Below are 19,503 nucleotides of genomic sequence, written 5' to 3'. Positions count from 1 at the left end.
ATTTTACTTGTTCTATGATTTCACTGCTGCTGCATTTCAATGTTCTATCTATTGCCCCTTTTCCAAGATACAGCCACTTCGTCGTCTTGGCATTTATTGTAAATCCAAGTCAACTACACCAATTTTCCAGGATAGTGAAGAGGATCATAATTAATTCAAACATATCTGCCAGTTTTCTGATGTTATCTGCATAAACTAAAGAGCTTAACACTATATCACCCAATGTTACGCCCTCAAACTCATCTACCATTTTTAACATGCAATTTAAGAACTTGATTGTTTTTGTGTATTACTCAACCATAATCTTGCTTAGTTGTATTTATTCTATATGTAGTTAAAATACAAATAAATAAACCTAAGCACATTTACAACAACAAAAAACGATTTATTTGGCTGATCCAAGAGTTGACTATACCCTACATAAAGAGCCTCACCAGCTGGCACAGCTTATGCCAGGCCTGCTCTAATCCCTCCCCCCCACACACACACACAACACCACCACAACCACCTGCCAAGAGTACCAGCTACATTTATTTATTTATTTAGTGTGTGCAACCGGGTACATTGAGAACATGTTTCTATATTTATATGGCTATTCTCTGCTTCCCAGGTTCCACAGGGGACCTGGGGAAGCAGATCAAACATCAGAGCAGCCCCAAGGCTGCTCTAAATTACACCAGCACTCAGGCAGGGCCAAACCATTATTAGCCATGTATTTTTAGAACAGGTAACTATGGTTTTGAGAGGTTCAGTAACTTGGCTTGAAACCACTGTGCCCTAGTGAAGTAAGCATTTAGTGCCATAAGTATGTGGATTCTAGTCCTTTGTCTGACAAGTATCTAACTCTTTGAGCACTTTTTACTACTATTTGGAATGAAGGCGGTAGCGTGTGCTAGGCATGTTTGGCTACCTTAGCTATATGGTAAATGTGTGTGCCTTTGTCAGGTGTGCTTTGAATGAAGCAGGGCTCTACAGAAGCCATTCAACTTGGACAGCACCACTCATTCCTTTAATTTAATAATCTGTCCAATCCCATTTATTTAAAAGTTTAAAAATGCTGTCTTTCATTTGGCTACCTTTAAAAAATAATTAAAGTTGCTGGGTGATAGAGGACTTGGCTATCACATCATTTATCAAAACTAAGCACTTAAAAGTGAATAATCAAAGACATAATTAATCTTATATTGCCCACAAAATAAACACATTATTCATATGGAGCCAGCAGATTTCAAAACCACCTTAACTCAACCACAACCACCTTAACTCTGACTCAAAATGAGTATTGTTCTTTCTCCCAAAACCTCAAAATATGAAGCACAATACAAACATTTTGAAAAAAGAAACCTAACAGTAGGGGCAGATTCTCAGCTGGGATAAATCAGTTTAACTCATTGATTTTAATGGTGCTACATTGATTTACCCAGAGGAGAATCTGGTCCTATAGATGTTCAAATTAATTACATAGACTGTACTAATGTCACTCAGCAACCTTTTTTTAAACAAAGAATTTAAAGACAGTTCACACAACTTATGGAGAACGTTTTTGTAGGAAATTTTGTCTTTTATTTCAGTTCTATAGATAAGGCCTCCCCATGCCCTTCTCCCCCAGTTACCCATGACACAAATAGAGAGTCAAGTTTCTGTCCTTTATAACTAACCAGACACATATTATTATAAGTGTATCTGCTTTGAGGAAACCTATTTTTGCCTGCCCCTTATAACTGTGTCCACACTACACCAAGTGCACTCGTCTACTTTGGGTTGCATTTTAAAATGAAATTCATGGTCAAAATCATGACAAATGAATTGCCGTTGCTAGTAAGGTCTCTCTAAGGAAATTCTAGCTGAACTGAGCCTGGCTGCAAAAAAAAATCCTAACTGGCTCTTCATAATATCAAAAATTGATGATTTGAGATAGTAAGATAAACAAATGGCTGATTTTCTTTCCAAGAGTTATTCAACTCAATCACTTTAGAATGATAGCACAAGCCTAGGTTAAATCACCTTTTACCACATTCAGTTATTGTTTCCTGTATTCTTAGGATGATGGGGAAAACTTCAAATAGTCATAATGATTTCCTGTCCCTCTATTTCCTCTTTTGGAATGCGAACAGTCAAATTACAGTCCTAATTATCAATCAAGGTATAATAGACATGATGGGACTTTTGAAAGTCACAGTTCATCTTTCTGTTTCAGGAGGATTTTCCTCACAAGCTCAGTGATGTAAGGTTTTATTTCTTGAATAGTGACAGTTGAGTCCCAAGCCTTTACTACTTTCCCATTAGGGGCTACCAGGTACTTCCAGAAGTTCCAGGTTGGTTCTTCCCCAGTGGATTCTGTGAAGGAAAAGAAAATACAAACAGAAGAGAAAACCACATGAACCAGTTCCTCACATTTGAGTATGATGATGTGTTGATTAGCATCTTAAGGAAAGAAAGTAAATAAAATCAAGGAGAAAACATTAGGTTGAATATCAGGAAGGATTTCCTGACAGGGAGATATATTAGACTGTGGAATACTCTACCATGGGAACTAGTAGAAGTGCAATCACTTAAGGCATATAGACAGGAGAAAGTACCAGAAAATATACTATTTGGAACAATCATGCACTGGCAGGGAGACGGACTTAGGAACAGCCATATTAGAGCAGACTAATGGTTTATCTAGTCCAGTCTCCAACAGTAGCCATTACCAGATGCTTCAGAGGAATGTTTCAAGAAACTCTGCAATAGGAAATAATGGAATAACCTACCCCTAGGAAAAGTTTCTTCCTAACCCTCATTAGTTAGAGGTTGGGTTATTTTCTGAATAACCTCTATGATTTTATTATATTAAATGGAATAGAATAAGGGCAGGAGTTTCTGCCCATAAATGTGAGGTCATAAGATAGGAGCACAGAACATGCAGGTCCAGAGCTATACATGCTTCATCTGGGACAAGGTTACATCTCTTGCCACTTCTGGACCAAACCCCCACGTTGAATCAGACAAATTGCCAAGGAGCATGTGGCAGGGTATACCAGGCCCTTTGAGCCCCCTGCTGGAGGCCTCATGGTCCTTCCACACCCTGCCGCAGAAAAGGAGCAGCGAAGGTGAGTCCTCCAGGCAGGGCTGGCTCCAGGCACCAGCACAGCAAGCAGGTGCTTGGGGCAGCCAACCAGAAAGGGGCGGTCCCTCAGTCCATCTCAGAGGGAAGGCCCTGCTGCCAAATTGCCGCCAAAACAGCGGCGGTAGAGCTGCTGCCGAAGTGCCGCCAATCGCGGCTTCTCCCACCCCTCCCCCCGCCGCTTGAGGCAGCAAAAATGCTGGAGCTGGCCCTGCCTCCAGGTCTGCCTAGAAAGGCTGCAGGGAAGCAGCCTATCAGAGCACAGCAGGCTTAGATAAAAGGAGCTGCTGGATATGTGTGCAGTGCTGTCCCTAACTGGGACCCGAGGAGTAAGGAAGGGTGCTCCTTGCTAGAGCTCAAGAGAGATACAGAAGATGGGTTCCGGTGGAAATGTGATGTGGTGAGGCAGGAGAAGAGTAGAACTTCAGCCCTGAGGTAAAGGTGAAGAGGAAGGGGCTATGTGGGAAGCAGCCTAGAGAATAGCAGCAGCAACTATTAAAGGAAGCAGTGTGTAGCTGCTATTTGTCAGGTCCCTGGGTTGGGACCTAGATAGTATACAGGCCTGGATCCTGCCACTGGCAAAGTGGCCAATATCCTGAGAAGGAGGCATGTTTTGTTTAGTAGCCCAAGCCCAGGGATGGAACTTAAGGGACTCAAGGATGGGGCTGAAGACCCTGAAGAGGGCCAACCATTTGTTGAACTTTTTGTTACTCCCTGTCCCCTGGAAGGGAGCTGAACGTGAAGGAGTAACCTAGCTGGGGTATGGCAAAGCATCTCCAGGGAGAAAGCCCTGGAGACACTGCTCTAGATCAGGGCAGGCATGGTCTTAAAGCCAGCCCAGAAGGGGCTGAGGACTGAGCACAGAGACATGGCTAAAGATTTTAACAAGGGCACAGGGACAGGCACTGTTTGGACCTCTTACCCTGGAAGGGGTTTGTTCATGCACATTGACTGTGTGTGACTTGGCCAGAGAGCTGGACCAGTGAAGACTCAGCTGATGAGGTTAACAGCTGAAAAGAGGTGGTGGAAGCAGAGAGAGAAAGTGCAGGTTCACACACAACCGACAGGAGACACTAATGAAAGGTGAGTGTTTCCTGTCACAGTGCACTGCCAGGCTTATGCTGGTGTCTGTCCTTTCATGTTACAGTGGTGACTGTACCACCTCTAACAGCCTCATGCTGCATGTGGAGCATTGGGGAAGGATGGGATTTCCAATCTGCATGTGATATGCAAGTGGCAGCAATCCCACCTGGTGAACCAGAGATGGAAGAGTGTGAAGTGACCTTGAAGTCTTTTTGCTTTCCTCTGCAGCGTGTGGGTCACTTGCCAGGATTATCTGGCTACATCTCAATCATGCCCTTGTCACTGCAGGGGACTCAGGCATTGGTGCACCTTAGTCCCTCCTATTGTCTGCCTGTGGTACATAATGGTCTAGTCTCCTGGGGGTTGTAATACTCTGGTCTAATTTTAGTTGTAGGTTTAGTTTGTGGATGCTGGTTGGTGGCCTGTGATGTACAGGAGGTCAGACTAGATGCTCTGGTGGTCCCTTCTGGCCTTAAACTCTACAAGAAGAGCACGGGGAAAGCTTCACCTGCAGGAATGTCAGCTCTGGAAGACTGCACGTGGCAGCCAAAAGTAGTACAAACAACTCTGCTGTAAATCCATGGGAGAGTCTGGGAGGAACACTGTGTTCCTGGGTGGAGGAGGTGAGACTCAATGTGATGTCATGTGATGGCAGGTTTGATTAGATTTGTCTCACTTCCTAAAAAATTCCCTGAATGTTAGACGAAGATTCCGATTTCAGTTCAGTATTTTAATGGTGTTTGGAGCATTCAACCAATGCAGAAAAATATAGTGCTTAGATAAGAATAACCTGCTTTATTGAAGGCTTCTTAGCTGTCTGCCAGGAACCAACAGACCGCCAAAGACTCCTATCCTAGCATGCATTGGTTCTTGTACAAATAGCTGGATGGGTTCTACAGTTTGGTTGTTCTATATTCCTTGTGAGGAACATGGAAGAAATTTTTCAAGGAAATTACTATCAGCACCTGGTTGCACTGTTTTGTGAGTGAATGCAAAGCTTGTGAAAGTGAGGGGTTCAGATGGATACTGAGGACATTTTGCCGCCTCCTCACCCTACAGCTCTGCTAATGCATCTCATCAAATCTGACCCGTGGCAGCGCCTGATGTGTCATGACATGGATGCTCTGGAGGAATGGTTGCTAAATGGAGAAAACCAGGCACAACTGCCCATGTTCATGACCCTGTGATCAGGTACAGAGGGAATATTTTACACTCCCACGTACACAGAATTTGTATTTCTAGAGATTCTGAATCTGTATTTGGATAGGCATTAGATATGATTATTTCACATACACGTTAATTAAAATAACCCTGACAGGCACATTTGCTATCATGAACACTATAAATAATCCTTATAAAAGTCTTGCCAGATCAGATGAATTCAATGCCAGCGACTTACCTCCTTAGATATAGCTGCTCTAGATATTACTTACCAATTAAATATTTGAAGGCAGCATTAGCACCAGCACCTGTGACTGCAATTTTGCTGAACATAGGAAAGGTGGCACCATAAGTCTTTCGGGCAAAGCTCTCAATTTCTTTGTTACTGTCTGGCTCTTGCTGCCCAAATTGATTACATGGGAATGCCAGCACATTAAAATGTTGTGAACCAAGGTCTCTCTGTAACTGTTGTAGAGCTTTGTAGTGGCTGTCTGTAAATCCGCACTCACTTGCAACATTGACGACAAGAGATACCTAAACACAAGAGATTAAAAACATACTGCATATCTCAGTTTGACATAAGCTTCCACCTAGGACACTGGACTGCAGAGCATTCTCAGAAGAATAAAAATATCCATGGTGAGAATTTTCAATGGACTGGGATTGAGCATCTTGCTACTGTTTGACACTGTTTCAAATTCTTTTGATTATTTAGGGAGACTTAGTTTTTAATATTCACTTTATTGAAGTCAGATGTAGCATCCATGCTGAGATAATTCATCCTAAATTCCTTGGGTGTTTTCATTCTGTTTTCAGAAAAACCAGCATCTCCTCTGTCCTGTCTCCTTGGCATTTTCTAAACATTCATTATAGTATAAACAATCCAGCACATGTAAATAAATGACTGTTTAGATGAGGTTGTTTGGTGCATATTAATTATTGTAGCCCTTTCAAATGTTTTTAGATGTGCAACATCTTCCCTCTCACAGCATTGATGCTGAATCAACTGATGCACTTACCACTGTCAATATAGATTGATAGATCTTAAGGGTAAAGGGGCCATCGTGATAATGTAGCTTGACCAACGTAACATGGGACATAAACTTCACTCAGTGATTACTGCATCAAGCCCACTAACTTGTGGTTGAACTAGAGCATATATTTCAGAAAGCCATCCAGTCTCAGTTAAAGACTCCTAGTGGTGGAGAATTTACCATTTCCCTTGGGAAGCTATCCCAATAGTCAAACTAGCTTTAAAAATTTGCATCTGTTTTCCAGTTGGAATTTTTCTAACTTCATCTTCCATCATCTTTGAGCTTCTGGACTATTTGATTACACACAATTAAATTGTTATAAATGTACATTCCATGGGCCACATCACTTCTCCCATGTGCCAGTGCCTTTGGAGCCCCTGCTGTTGGGAGGGTGTACAGCATAGCAGGGCTTCACTTGAACAATAGCACAGCCTCAAGTTATAATCATTGTTAAGCAGATTCTGCAAAGGATCCATGGGGGAGACCTTCCCCAGGCCTGAGGTGCCTTACACACAGTGCTTTACAGACAGATCGCTAACATCAGGAAGCACCCTCCACAGAGTCTGGAGACAGAGCAAGATAGTGGTGCCTGTCCCCAAACCTCAGTAGAGCCCCACACCTGCAGGAGTGAAGAAGGGAGAAATGAGGCCAAGTAGGAAGCATTCCCTCATTCTATGTATATATACGCACAGGTCTCAAATATGCCGGTCAGAGGTAAAGAGAATGTCCTGGCCCATTGAAATGAAGCTCTTACACTCTTTTTACATGTTTGAATAAGAAAGTTTGATCCTGCTCCAATTGACATGAACAAGAGTTTCACCATTGACTGCCCTGGTTGGGGATTGAGGTTCAAAGTTAGGACTTGTGAAGCCAAAAAGCCAGAGTCAGTCTGGGTGTAAGTAGATCCAACTCTACTGAAATCAACTGAGTCACACATATTTACACCAACTATGGCCACATCTGCCCATGGAGCTAAATTCTACTCTTAATCCCACTGATTTCCATGGGGCTGCTGAGAGCAGAATTTGTCCATGTGTTTCTTTCCTGATCTGTACATTAACTCAGACTTCAAGTACTTTTGTTAAATGATTTGAGTTCACAGAACAGCCCTAAAATTCCAAATCATAGTGGAAGTTCTTATTAATGCAGGCTCCAAATGTGCTTTGAAGATTTTTTTATATTTAATCCTTACAAAATGTTTAGGAGATTTTAGGGTATTCTTTCAGCTGCTGCAAGGGAGAACTACAACTCACATTGCCTAAAATAACCCTCTTCTAATGTTTTCTTTGGAGTCAATTAAAGCCAATTGCTACAGATCTTTCAGATGTTCTATTAATAACAATAACAATACTCTGCACTTATGCAGTGCTGCATGTTATCTGCATAATGCTACAAATTCTCACTTTAAATAGCACTTTATAAGTGTTAACCAATTAAATTCACCAGTTAAAATATTAGAAGATTTAATTCAAGTATATTGTAGAAAAGAGGATACCAAGCCAAATCCTACTAGGCTTACACATGTGCAGCCCCACTGAACTCAATGCGGCCATACAATTAATCTGCCCCGATTTATATTCTGTATCTTTGAACCAAAGAGCTCAGTGTTGCACAAATTAATGTATCAAGTTTCACATGGCCACTGTGAGATCACAAACAGTGATACTGACCTATGTAACAAAAGCACATAATTGAAGACACTCCTACGCTGATGGGAGAGAGCTCTCCTATCAGTGTAGTTAATCCACCTCCCTGTAAGGTGGTAGTTATGTTGGCGGGAGAAGCTCCCCTGCTGACATAGCACTGTCCACATGGGGGTATTAAGTCAGTATAACTACGTCACTCAGGGTGTGGGTTTGTCACACCCCTGGGTGACCTAGTTATACTGATATAGGGATATATTGTAGTATAGACCAGATATTGTTAATTGTCCTGACCAAGCTTATACAGCAAGTGAGTAGCAGAGTTGGAAATAGAGCCCAAGAATCCTGACTCCAGGTTTTGTGCTCTTACCAATAGAATACTCATTAGAAAAGCTTTGAGTTCTATTATTACATATGTACATGCATACAATGTGTTTATTTTAGTATATAAACTCATACACTATTTATATATTATATGTTGATGGTACTTCCCAGAACAAAGAGATTCCATGCTTAGAAAAGCCTATAATCTAAATAAAGAGCAAGGTGCAAAGGGATAGGATGGAAGTGAGGATTGTACGGTTATGCAGTCATGTGAGAGGGTAACATTATAATTATAATCTTTTAAGTTTAATACTAATAGTTTTCATTAGAGCTAGAGTTCTAAAAGCCATGACACACAAATCATGGCATTCCTACACCATTCTACTGTGTCAGCAATGACTACTATTCTGAGCCCTGCTGCTTAGTGATATGTTGGCACAGCACACAAGAGGTCACACAGTCTCATGCACCCTGAATATGGCATGTAGAGAGGCTTTGGTTCTCTTCTGAGGTGTTTATCACTTAAGATGGACCTGAGTTACAAAGTTGGGATCCAGTCCTGACCTGTCCTACAGTTCAGAGCTGTTTGGATTCAGGCCTATCGCTGCATAAGCTCTTTAGGACAGGGACTGTCTTTTTGTTCGGTTTGTACAGAACCTAACACAGTGGGGTCCTGATCCATGTCTTGGACTCCTAGGCCATACAAATAATGGCTTGTTTAATCAATCATCCCCATAGACTGAAGAAACTGCTAGATTGCTTTAAGGGCAGTTTTCCCCCAACAACCCTTCTGTTAAAATCTTTGTGGTCATCATCCTGAGGACAAGAAAGGCGAAACAAGGCATCCTTCAGAAGCTATCGAAGTTATCCCTTAATTGTCCCTGAGAGATGGCAGGCAGCAGGGAAGTTTGTTACTTAGCAGGTCTAGCATGACACTATAGACTTCTAAGGATCATGCCTAGAGTCAGGGAAGACTAGGAGCTCTCTAGTTAGAAAAGGAAACTAGTGGAGTGTAATGAGAGGAAAGACAAGAAGAAATTAGATTTCTCCTATACACGATGGGGGCAGTCAGTGCACAACTGAAAGGATAATTGGCCCCACAGGCTTTTATTTGTGAAAGGCCTCCTTCCAGCATCTATTAGAACTGGTCAAAAGGTTTTGGGTTTTTTTGTTTTGTTTTTTGAAGGTTTTCTATTAAAAAGACATAATTTTCTCAACTTTATCCCCTTTTTTTGACCATTTCCATTTAGTTCATGTTTCTATTATAAACCTTTATTTTCAAACCATAAAGAATGCTTTTCAGAAAAATCTGGTAGCTGTAGCTTTAGCCAGAGAACAAATGTGCTGGTATTGCTTATTGGGGTGAGGGGGTTGTTTTGTTCTTTGGTTGTTTTGTACAACTTTTATGAAGAAAGATGGTTTGGTCATTTCTAGAGAGGGCTGGGAGTTGGAACTGGATGGCTCAGGGTACAAGTAACGAAATAATACACATCTAGTTAGCTGAGGGTTGTTAGTTCAATTCCAGACCAAGTCAGTAGTAGCTATGTATTGCTATTTGGTAGCCTATATGAAATGAATTGGCAATCTCAGGCCAATTCCTAGTGGATGGGTGTCTATATGCCTTCTATCACTAGCACATCAGAAAGATGCTATGGAGAATGAAATAAATACCATCTCACCTCCTGTGGGGAGTAGAGGAAACTTGCATAGCTACCACTCCCATGCTATACCTTTGGATTGTGTGGATGAGCAGAGGGGTTCAGGGCTGTCACCTCAGCACCTTTCCTGAGCACTAAAAATTCACTCAGAGCCTTCCCTCCCCCTGCTATAAAATTCACCATGAAATATCATTGGCCAATCAATAAAGCACATCAAAACTTGGTTTAGTTGAAGGGAAAAATAAAATACGATTGCAGATTGTACAATAAATATAGTGTAACAAATTCTTAGCCACGAAGAATTCATGGGTGCCATTATACTGGACATTGTGGCCATTCAGAACTTCACAGCAGGGGAGAACCCAAATTCTCCTGCTCCAAAAGCATAGGCCCCATTCACTTGAGCGAGAACACCTTTAGCTGTTACAAGGTCTATAGCAGTGGTCCCCAAACTGTGGGGTGTGCCCTCTGGGGAAGGGAGGGTACAGAGGAATGTTTGTGGGGCATGGTAGGGCCCAGGCTCACCCTCACAGGGGATGGGGAGGGAGCCCCAGCTCTGTCCCAACTGTGTTCCTGGTTCTGGCTTCCGGCTGCAGCTCTTTACCCCCGGCCCCAATCCCAGCCACAACCCTGGCCCTCACCTGGGCCCTGCTCCCAGCTGTGGCTCAAGGAGGCTGTGGTGGTGGTGGGTAGCGGTAACAGGGGGCACAAGATACAAATTTTGGGGTCCCCTGGTCTATACTCTGCAGTTGGGCAGTTGTAATTCCACCTACTAGAGGGCAATGATGCACATACACAGTATAGCTGATCACAATACAGTATTTAAAACTGGTTTCTACATCCTCTCTTAGTTTTCTTTCCAGAAAAACAAACTCATAAAGCAAAAGTTGATTTTAATAATCCTTAATGGTTTATTGTGACAAGGCACAATCTAGGGAATCCCTATGCACTGGCATACAAAGTATGTTCTGGTGCCATCTAGCTAACTTTCCAAGTATCAACATATAGATACAGACTGAATTAACATGGTCTTCTTGGTTTTTGATGCTCATTTAAAAAAAAAAGATGAATTAAAATAGTGACTGTACTCCTTAGAGGAGAATTGTATGTCTCCTGCTCTGTGGTTTTACCCACATTCTGCCATGTTTTGTGTTATGACAGTCTCGGATGACAACTCGGCATATGTTGCTTGATTTAAGGACACTTTCACTGCAGATTTGACAAAACGCAAAGAAGGTACCAATATGAGATTTCTAAAGATAGCTGCAGTACTCAACCCAGCATTTAAGAGTCTGAAGTGCTTTCCAAAATCTGAGGGATGAGGTGTGGAACCTGGTGTCGAAAGTCTTAAAAGAGCAACTCTGATGCGGAAATTACAGAACCTGGAACCACCAACAAAGAAAATCAACCTTCTATTGGTGGCCTCTGACTCAGCTCATGAAAATGAATGTGTGTCCGTCTGCACTGCTTTGGGCAGAACCCGTCATCATCATGGAAGCATGCCCTCTGGAGTGCTGACCAAAGCATGAAGGGGCATATGAACGTTTAGCATATTTGGCACGTAAATACCTTGCAATACTGGCTACAACAGTGCCATGCAAATCTTACCGCGTTATAGGTGAAACCACGTTATATTGAACTTGCTTTGATCTGCAGGAGTGCGCTGCCCCGCCCCCAGAGCACTGCTTTACTGTTATATCAGAATTCGTGTTATATCAGGTCACGTTATATCAGGGTAGAGGTGTATGGTGATCAGTTAGACCCTGAGCAAGTGGGCAAGACCCACCAGCAAGATACCTGGGAAAGAATTCTCTGTAGTAACTCAGAGCCCTCCCTATCTACTGTCCTGTCTCTGTTTTCTTCAGGCAGTCAATGATGGGCCACACACCATTGTACGCAGTCCAGTCATACCATCCCCTCTATAAACTTATCAAACTCAGTCTTGAAGCCAGTTAGATTTTTTGCCCCCACTGCTCCTCTTGGGAGGTTGTGCCAAAACTTCACTCCTCTGATGGTTTGAAACCTTCACCTAATTTCAAACCTAAACTTGTTGATGGCCAGTTTATAGCCATTTGTTCTGGGGTCCACATTGGTGCTTAACTTAAATAACTCCCTTCCCTCCCTGGTATTTTTCCCTCTGATGTATTTATAGAGAGCAACCATATCTCCCCTCAGCCTTCTTTTGGTTAGGCTAAACAAGCCGAGCTCTTTGAGTCTTCTCTCATAAGCTAGGTTTTCCATTCCTCAGATCATCCTAGTAGCCCTTCTCTCCACCTGTTCCAGTCTGAATTCATCTTTCTTAAACATGGGAGACCCGAATTGCATGCGGTATTCCAGATGCGGTATCACCAGTGCCTTGTATAAGGGTACTAACACTTCCCTGTCTCTACCGGAAATACCACACCTGATGCACCCCAAGATCATGTTAGCCTTTTTCATGGCTGCATCACATTGGTAGCTCATAGTCATCCTGTGATCAACTAATACACCCAGGACTTCTCCTCCATCACTTCCAACTGAGAAGTCCCCAGCTTATAGCAAAAATTCTTGTTGTTAGTCCCTAAATGCCATGACCTTGCACTTTGCACTATTAAATTTCATCCCATTTCTATTATTCCAGTTTACAAGGTCATCCAGATCTTCTTGTATGATATTCTGGTCCGCCTCCATATTGGCAATACTTCCAACTTTGTGTCATCTGCAAATTTTATTAGCAAGCACCCACTTTTTGTGCCAAGGTCAGTAATAAAAATGTTAAATAAGATTTGTTCCAAGAAGGACCCCTGAGGAACTCCACTAGTAACCTCCCTCCAGCCTGACAGTTCACCTTTCAGTACAACCTGTTGCAGTCTCCCCTTTAACCAGTTCCTTATCCACCTTCCAGTTCTCATATGAATCCCCATCTTCCCCAGTTTAACTAATAATTTCTCATGTGGAAATGTATCAAATGCCTTACTGACTGATTAGATCTACTACATTTATTTTGTCTAAAAATCAGTTATCTTCTCAAAGAAAGATATTAATAACTTTGTTACTACTTTTTGAATACAACAATTGAAACAATTGTAGAAAAATCTACAATTACTTTCTATCATTTAAGCTACTTACTTTTTGTAGTTCACCAACCTTGGAACAGATCATTTCACTTTAGAAAACATCCTAGCAGCCCTTTCTAATCTTAATCACATGTTATTCACTCTGTTAATAAACAAAATTCTGACTCCCTGCCTCAGGGGCACAAGCTGGGAGCAGTCTCTTGTCTCCTCTGCAGAACTCTTTATATTGAACACCATATATTGTATTATATATATTGTATTGAACACTAAACTGCCTGCCTGAGGCTTGCAGTTTGCAATGCCCCTCTGATGCCGCACTCAAAATCCACCTGGGGTTGATAAACAATTTATTCCAGGTGGCTACAGAGGAATAAAAAGGTATAGAATTCTATGGGTATGTGAAGAAATGTGAAAGATGACCTGCAAAGAAAAAATGTGTGTAATTTTTGCTTGATTATAATATACAGTATTTGTAAAGAAGGCCTGAAAGAATTTTGTCAATACAAACATGATTTTTTTCAACATCTATTTAACTTCAGTGACTTAACATCTTGGAGAAAGAAGTGTTTGCTATCACAACAATTCCTTGAAATAACGTGAGTGCTCACCAATGCACATTTTGAGACCTTCCAGAGGGTTTCCCACAAAACTAGGATTTTGAGATTTGAGGAAATAAAACAAGCAGACAAAACAAAATTTAAAAATAGAAACCCTTTCATGCCCTTTTTAAACATCATAAAGTAGCAAAAAAGGCATAAAACTAGTTTTTTAAAAATTGTTAGCTGGTCATCTTTAAGTGGTTCTATCCTGCATTACAGAAGATTAAATGAATTGATCTGTTTGCAGTGTGTTAAAATTTTCTTTATAAATAAGTCACTCACTTTTTGTCTCACTTGGGCACTAAAATTTTAATTATTTAAGTCATTAATATTTAGTAAAACACGTGAGTTTAATGTAGGCTTCCTTTTCTGTTACCGTGTCCTGGAACTTTGAATGTGAATCAAGTGCACCATCTAGTGTACAATGCAAACAATTAATCCTTGACTTTTCCAAAAATATTTTCATAAAGCTGCAACATGCATTAGCCTTTGTTGGCCCTTACAATACTAGACTTTCCTTCTTTTACTTAGAAAATCCAAGCAGTTTAAACTTAAATTCAATATTGAAATAATATTACATATTGGTGTAAGTCATTTACACAGTATGGCTCTCTAGTGGATGGACCACAGAGAGGTTTATTAATTTGCTACTGGCTTCAAGTTAACAAATGTGGAATTTTTAGCTGAGGCAGCAGAGCCTTGTATAAATCACAGGTCTTGGGTTATATACCCAACAATGACCTATCCAGAAACATCAAATTACACTGGTTTGCAGACTCGTTATCCAAAAAATCCAGTGCTTTGTAATTAAATAATTAAATATTTGCATTTATATAATGCCTTTCATTCACGATTCTCAAAACATTTTACAAACATTGTGAGGCTTATGTATAATAGGTAGGTAAGTGCTATTATACCTAGATGTTTATACTGAGGCTAAAATTACACAGCAGAGAAGTGGAAGAGGGGACCAGAACCAAGAAGTGCTGACTCCTACATATATGCAGTAGTCATTAAAAAGGAGTGCCTCCCAGTTTCTGCTGAGTACAGTGACAATGAGACCAATAAAACCTTTAAAATAAAATATGACTTTCCTTGTTTACCTCAAGATACAAATTTCCTTATTTTCTGATAGCTCTTTATGATTGGCTCACTACACTTCATATCTAATGTAGGTAGATCATATAATGCTACTGTTTTATCCTAGACCTGAAGAAGAGCTCTGTGAAAGCTTGTCCCTCTCATCAACAGAAGTTGTGCCAGTAAAAGATATTACCTCACCCACTTTCTCTCTCAATATCCTCAATAAAGCAGAAGTGGGTGGCTTTGAGATGGAACAGACAAAAACAGCTGGCGTTTCATCTCCTTGGCTGATTCTCTCATAGCACTTCTTCACTGCCTAGGCCTTGTTACTATGCACTTAGATTACTATATGGCAGAAATACCTACCTCTTATGTAATACATTTCAATAGTAGCTGTCAAAGTGCTTTACAACAGAGGATAAATAGCATAATTCACAGGGGGAAACTGAGGCACGAAGTGAAGTGGACTTGACCAATGTCACCAAGCAGGTCATTAGCCAAATGGACAATAAAACCCAGTTCTCCTAGTTAGCCTAATGTCCAATCCATTGGACTATTCTGTGAAGGGAGACACATTAAGAACACATTTGGTTTTAAGAATGCAGACAACAGGCACTCTGTGAAAGTAGTAAAAGAGACATTCTCAGGAACATCTCTCACATCTCCTGGTCTAAAAATACTTTATTTACTTAAGGCAACAGGGATAAGATGGACCACAAGTTAACCCAACAGATTCCTAAGAAATACTGGACCAAAGTCATCCCATATGTAAACCCATTAGTCCTACTAACCATTTATAATGTATCTACACCATTGCTTTGACCTGGATGGAATGTTAAGCTTGTTCATGAATGTGAGATGCATGTCACACTGTAGTGGCTACAATGCACAGGGACTACTTGCCCTAACATTCCTACAGTAAAGAGGAGCCCTCCTCCTGCTCAAGTGGTCGGAGCCCCTGTTTTTGGAGCAGGGGGTTCTGAGTTTTATCCCCATAGATGACTACAAGGTCCATGGGGCCACCGTTTATGGTGTGACAGACTCTAAGGGAGATGTTATTGTTTTAATCTCATTGAAATATTCGCATATGAGTAGTTGAGTTTCAATTGGATTGAGAAGGGTGGGGCCCCTCACATGTAGGTCTCTGCTGTTCCACTTAGAAAGGGGGGTCATCACTTTCATGGCATCCTTTTCTCCTGTCCTTCGCACAAGGAGCCCTTGGAGGGCTCTCATGGATGTGAGAACCACATTGAAGAACTGGGTGGTCCTGTGCTGGGTGAGTGCTGGTCAAGGTGGGGTGAGTGCTGAGACCAAGAAGAAAAGATGATGCATCCCCAGTACTTCTTTGTGGTGAGGAGCCCTCCATTATGGGGAATCATGGGGTTGGTCACCCCTAGAGAAAGTGCTAACTACATAACTACAATAAAGCTGCAAGCCCAGAGGTGGAGAAGAGGCATGAGATGTGAGAATGGGCCCTGCAGCTCATTCTGCAGTGAGGCAAATACCCTCTGTCCTTTGACAGAATGATTTGTGAGGAACTCCATAAAAGAGTAACCTTGGAGAGTTTTCCTCCTCAGCTTCTTCCCAGGTGATTCTGGCTCTGAATTACTGAAGCTGAAGAAGGTATTTGCTCCTTTAAAAGCCAGAGCTGCCACGGGTGCCCTGCAGACAAGATGCGCTTCAGTCAGAGCATTTATTGACTCTTGACAGACCCATTGTAGGAAATTATGGGACAAACTATTGAAAAAAAGCCAACTACTGTATAATAAGAAGCAATGTGATGGTATCCCATATATATTATGTTCATCTGGGAGAGACGCCACATTATATATTTATACATTGTTATACATATATATATATTAAACTACACTTAGACAAAAATTAATCTATTATGTTTGTACAGCATTTAGCAAGTTGTGGGTACTCCTGGAAACAAACAAATACCTGTGTGTGCAATGGATAAAATTCTCCTCTATGTTGGAGGCCAACATGAGGCCTATGTACCACATAAGCACAGTTTGAATTGGTGGGTGGGTTGGGGGCTTTTGTCAGGCTGGATCTGGGCCTTATTTAGTCTAAATCCACCAAGGAGCTTCCCTTTTGATCTTAGATATTTTTAACTCTTTTCCCACAATCCCCAACTTCATCTCTCATTCTTATTGGCAAAAGTACAAGGATCACATATAAGTGGCACAATGACATGACATTCTTGCATACTCCATTCCCTCAAGTGAGCACAATCCTTGCATGAAACCATGTGCAACCGATCCTTGCATGCCAGGCATTTTCTCTGCAACAACAGTCTAATAAAAAAATCAAACTGGAAATAAGACATACTTTTAACAGCAAGGATAATTAACCATCGGTATAGATTATCAAAGGACATGGTACATTATTTATCACTTGAAGTCTTTAAATCAAGAGTTTCTATCTTTCTCAAAGATATGCTCTCATTCAACCAGAAGATGTTACACTAGATGCAGGAATCAGTAGGCTGAAATCTACAGCCTGTATTATGCAGGACAGACCACATTATCATAACAGGTCCTTCTGGCCATAAACATTTACAAAAAAGCACTATGCAGTTAGGACAATACATCTCCACTAGATGGGACACTGGAGTGGGAGTCAGGAGACCCTGGTTCTGTTCCTGGAGTTCTAACCACTGACTTGCTTTGTTACCTTGGACTAGTCTCTTTGACTCTGGCCTGTAGTTACACAAAGCAGTACCCCTATTAAGTGTTTAAAAATGAGTAATCTAATCTGGGATCATAAAGGTAGATTAGTATATTTGGTTTGTTCATAATAGTTTCCTTATGGAATCACTACAGGGCAGAGTTAAAATGTTTGGGTACTTTCGCTGTGCATTTTCATTTCTAAACATGTGTGGATTATTTTTTAAAGTTTAACTTAACTCTGCATTTTCTGGGTTTCTAATTATCTTATTTTTGGACAATGTTCTTGTTAAATTTTTTCACCCTTAAATTATTGATATTTACTCTCAACCTTAACTTCAGTTTAACATAACTTTTTGTCTGGAAATGTCCTTGTTTTCTTTATTAATATTTTCATAAATGAATACTAAACAAGAAACCCAAAGAAAATGCTATCGTGGCTCATCTTTAATGAGTTAAAGGCCTTAGCATCAACCTTAGGTCTTCCCTGCCAATTTTAACTTTTACAGCCGAATTCACAGGTACAGTCCAGCTGCCTTGTGCCACTCCAGAGCTGCACAAATAAGCTGGAGCATACTGGCAAGTAAAACCCGGTTTATAGTTGCTTTTATCTCCACCATTCTAGCATGAAGATCCAACCCGGATTTGCCTCACAGTTTCTAAATGAACATGCTATTTATTAACCTTTGAATATACATAATTGTGATAAATTTCCTTATGACTATATCATAATCACATTTCAAGAACTTGAGAAAATGTGTACATCTTTTGGGGAGAGAGTTTAATTTACGACTCCCTGAGTAATATGTAAGTAACATTTAAATTAATTGTTTTTAAACAGATCTGCTGTCTTGTCCCTTTCCTCACATTATCTTTAATGTCTATAATTTAATTGTAGATTAATATAATAATCTGCTTTACTTATGTTCTCAGTTTCGTGTATTGATTATTATGGTGCATTCCTTGACATACTGATTAAATACCATCCTCGTTTTTCCCTTCTGCTTCAAACAAAAATCAAGTCTTTCAAAAGGGGAAATATCTTGCAATACAGACTTTTGTTTTAAAATGCCACATGCTTCCAATCCCGGAGAAATGTTTTCATGATTAATAATAGACATAATAGAGTACTCTGTACAGTGAACGAACGGCAAGCAACCCCGTGTGCCACGTATACAGAGCAGCCTGCCCAAGAAACACTCACACACAGAGGGGTTAGATAGCAAACGTTTTATTAAAAGAATGGAGAAACCTATGGAACGATATCAAAGTAAACATGCAAGCAATACTCCAGATCAGTTACCCAAAATGCACAAATGAGAGACTATAAACGTGCATGCATGCAAGTTAATGTACAATCTCTGGATCCCCACTCCCTTATGCAAGCATGCAAAGATGGGCTGGTTAGTTATAGTCTGCAACGAGAGCAGCTGCTAATCTTCCTGCAAACTTACCGAGCCTCTGTATTTCTCCAGAGATACTAGTTTGCCCCTGATGTTTACCACTTTAAATGTATAAAAATCGTTCTCTTTCTGCTGCGAGGCGGCGAATGCTAAGAAAAGCAGCGCTGCTACAGCAAGGAGCATGGCTAGAGGGATGAGAAAAACTCTGGAGAAGGAGGAGGAGGAAGCCCTGTGCTCCACACTGCCCTCAGGGTCTAGCATGCTGCAAGCCAGCTGAGCATAGTGCTGCATAGACCACTTTCACAAATCACACAGCACTGCCGGAAAGAAAGAGCTGTTGCAAAGGGGTTTGCAACACTCGCGCTCTCAAGCTTTGGTAGCGTTGGTGTTTCACACAATGCCCGGAGAGCATGCAATTTCCAGGAATGCTGGGGGATAAAAATATTTCATAAAAGAAGGCTTGTGTGGTGTAATAAATAAGGCCAGTTGTAGGTACATACATATACATGTCTGGCTCTGTGCTGGTCCTTTCAGCTCAGCTAGCATTAGTAGAATGACCACATTTCCCAAAGGGAAAACGGACACTGGGTGAAGCTAGCCCAAGCCCTCGCCTGCCTCCCTCTCCCCACCCCCCGCATGGAGCTAACCTGACCTCCCCTGCAACTCCCCCTCACACAG

General features: G+C 41.2%; 1 protein-coding gene across 1 annotated transcript; it reads right to left on the bottom strand.

Annotated features, from left to right (window-relative positions):
* Positions 1-392: 392 nt before the first annotated feature.
* On the bottom strand, positions 393-19,446 carry GPX7 (glutathione peroxidase 7). The gene is made up of 3 exons (XM_045026554.1): positions 18,877-19,446; positions 5,623-5,884; positions 393-2,337 (listed from the first exon to the last, which is right to left on the bottom strand). The coding sequence occupies exons 1-3, from the start codon at positions 19,114-19,116 to the stop codon at positions 2,174-2,176; spliced, it is 666 nt and encodes a 221-aa protein (XP_044882489.1). The 5' UTR covers positions 19,117-19,446; the 3' UTR covers positions 393-2,173.
* Positions 19,447-19,503: the final 57 nt, after the last annotated feature.

This window comes from Mauremys mutica, chromosome 8 (genome assembly GCF_020497125.1).
Source record: "Mauremys mutica isolate MM-2020 ecotype Southern chromosome 8, ASM2049712v1, whole genome shotgun sequence".
Taxonomy (NCBI): Eukaryota; Metazoa; Chordata; order Testudines; family Geoemydidae; genus Mauremys; species Mauremys mutica.
The sequence above is the reverse complement of the archived record's forward strand: the minus strand, read 5'-3'. Positions and strand labels throughout refer to the sequence as shown.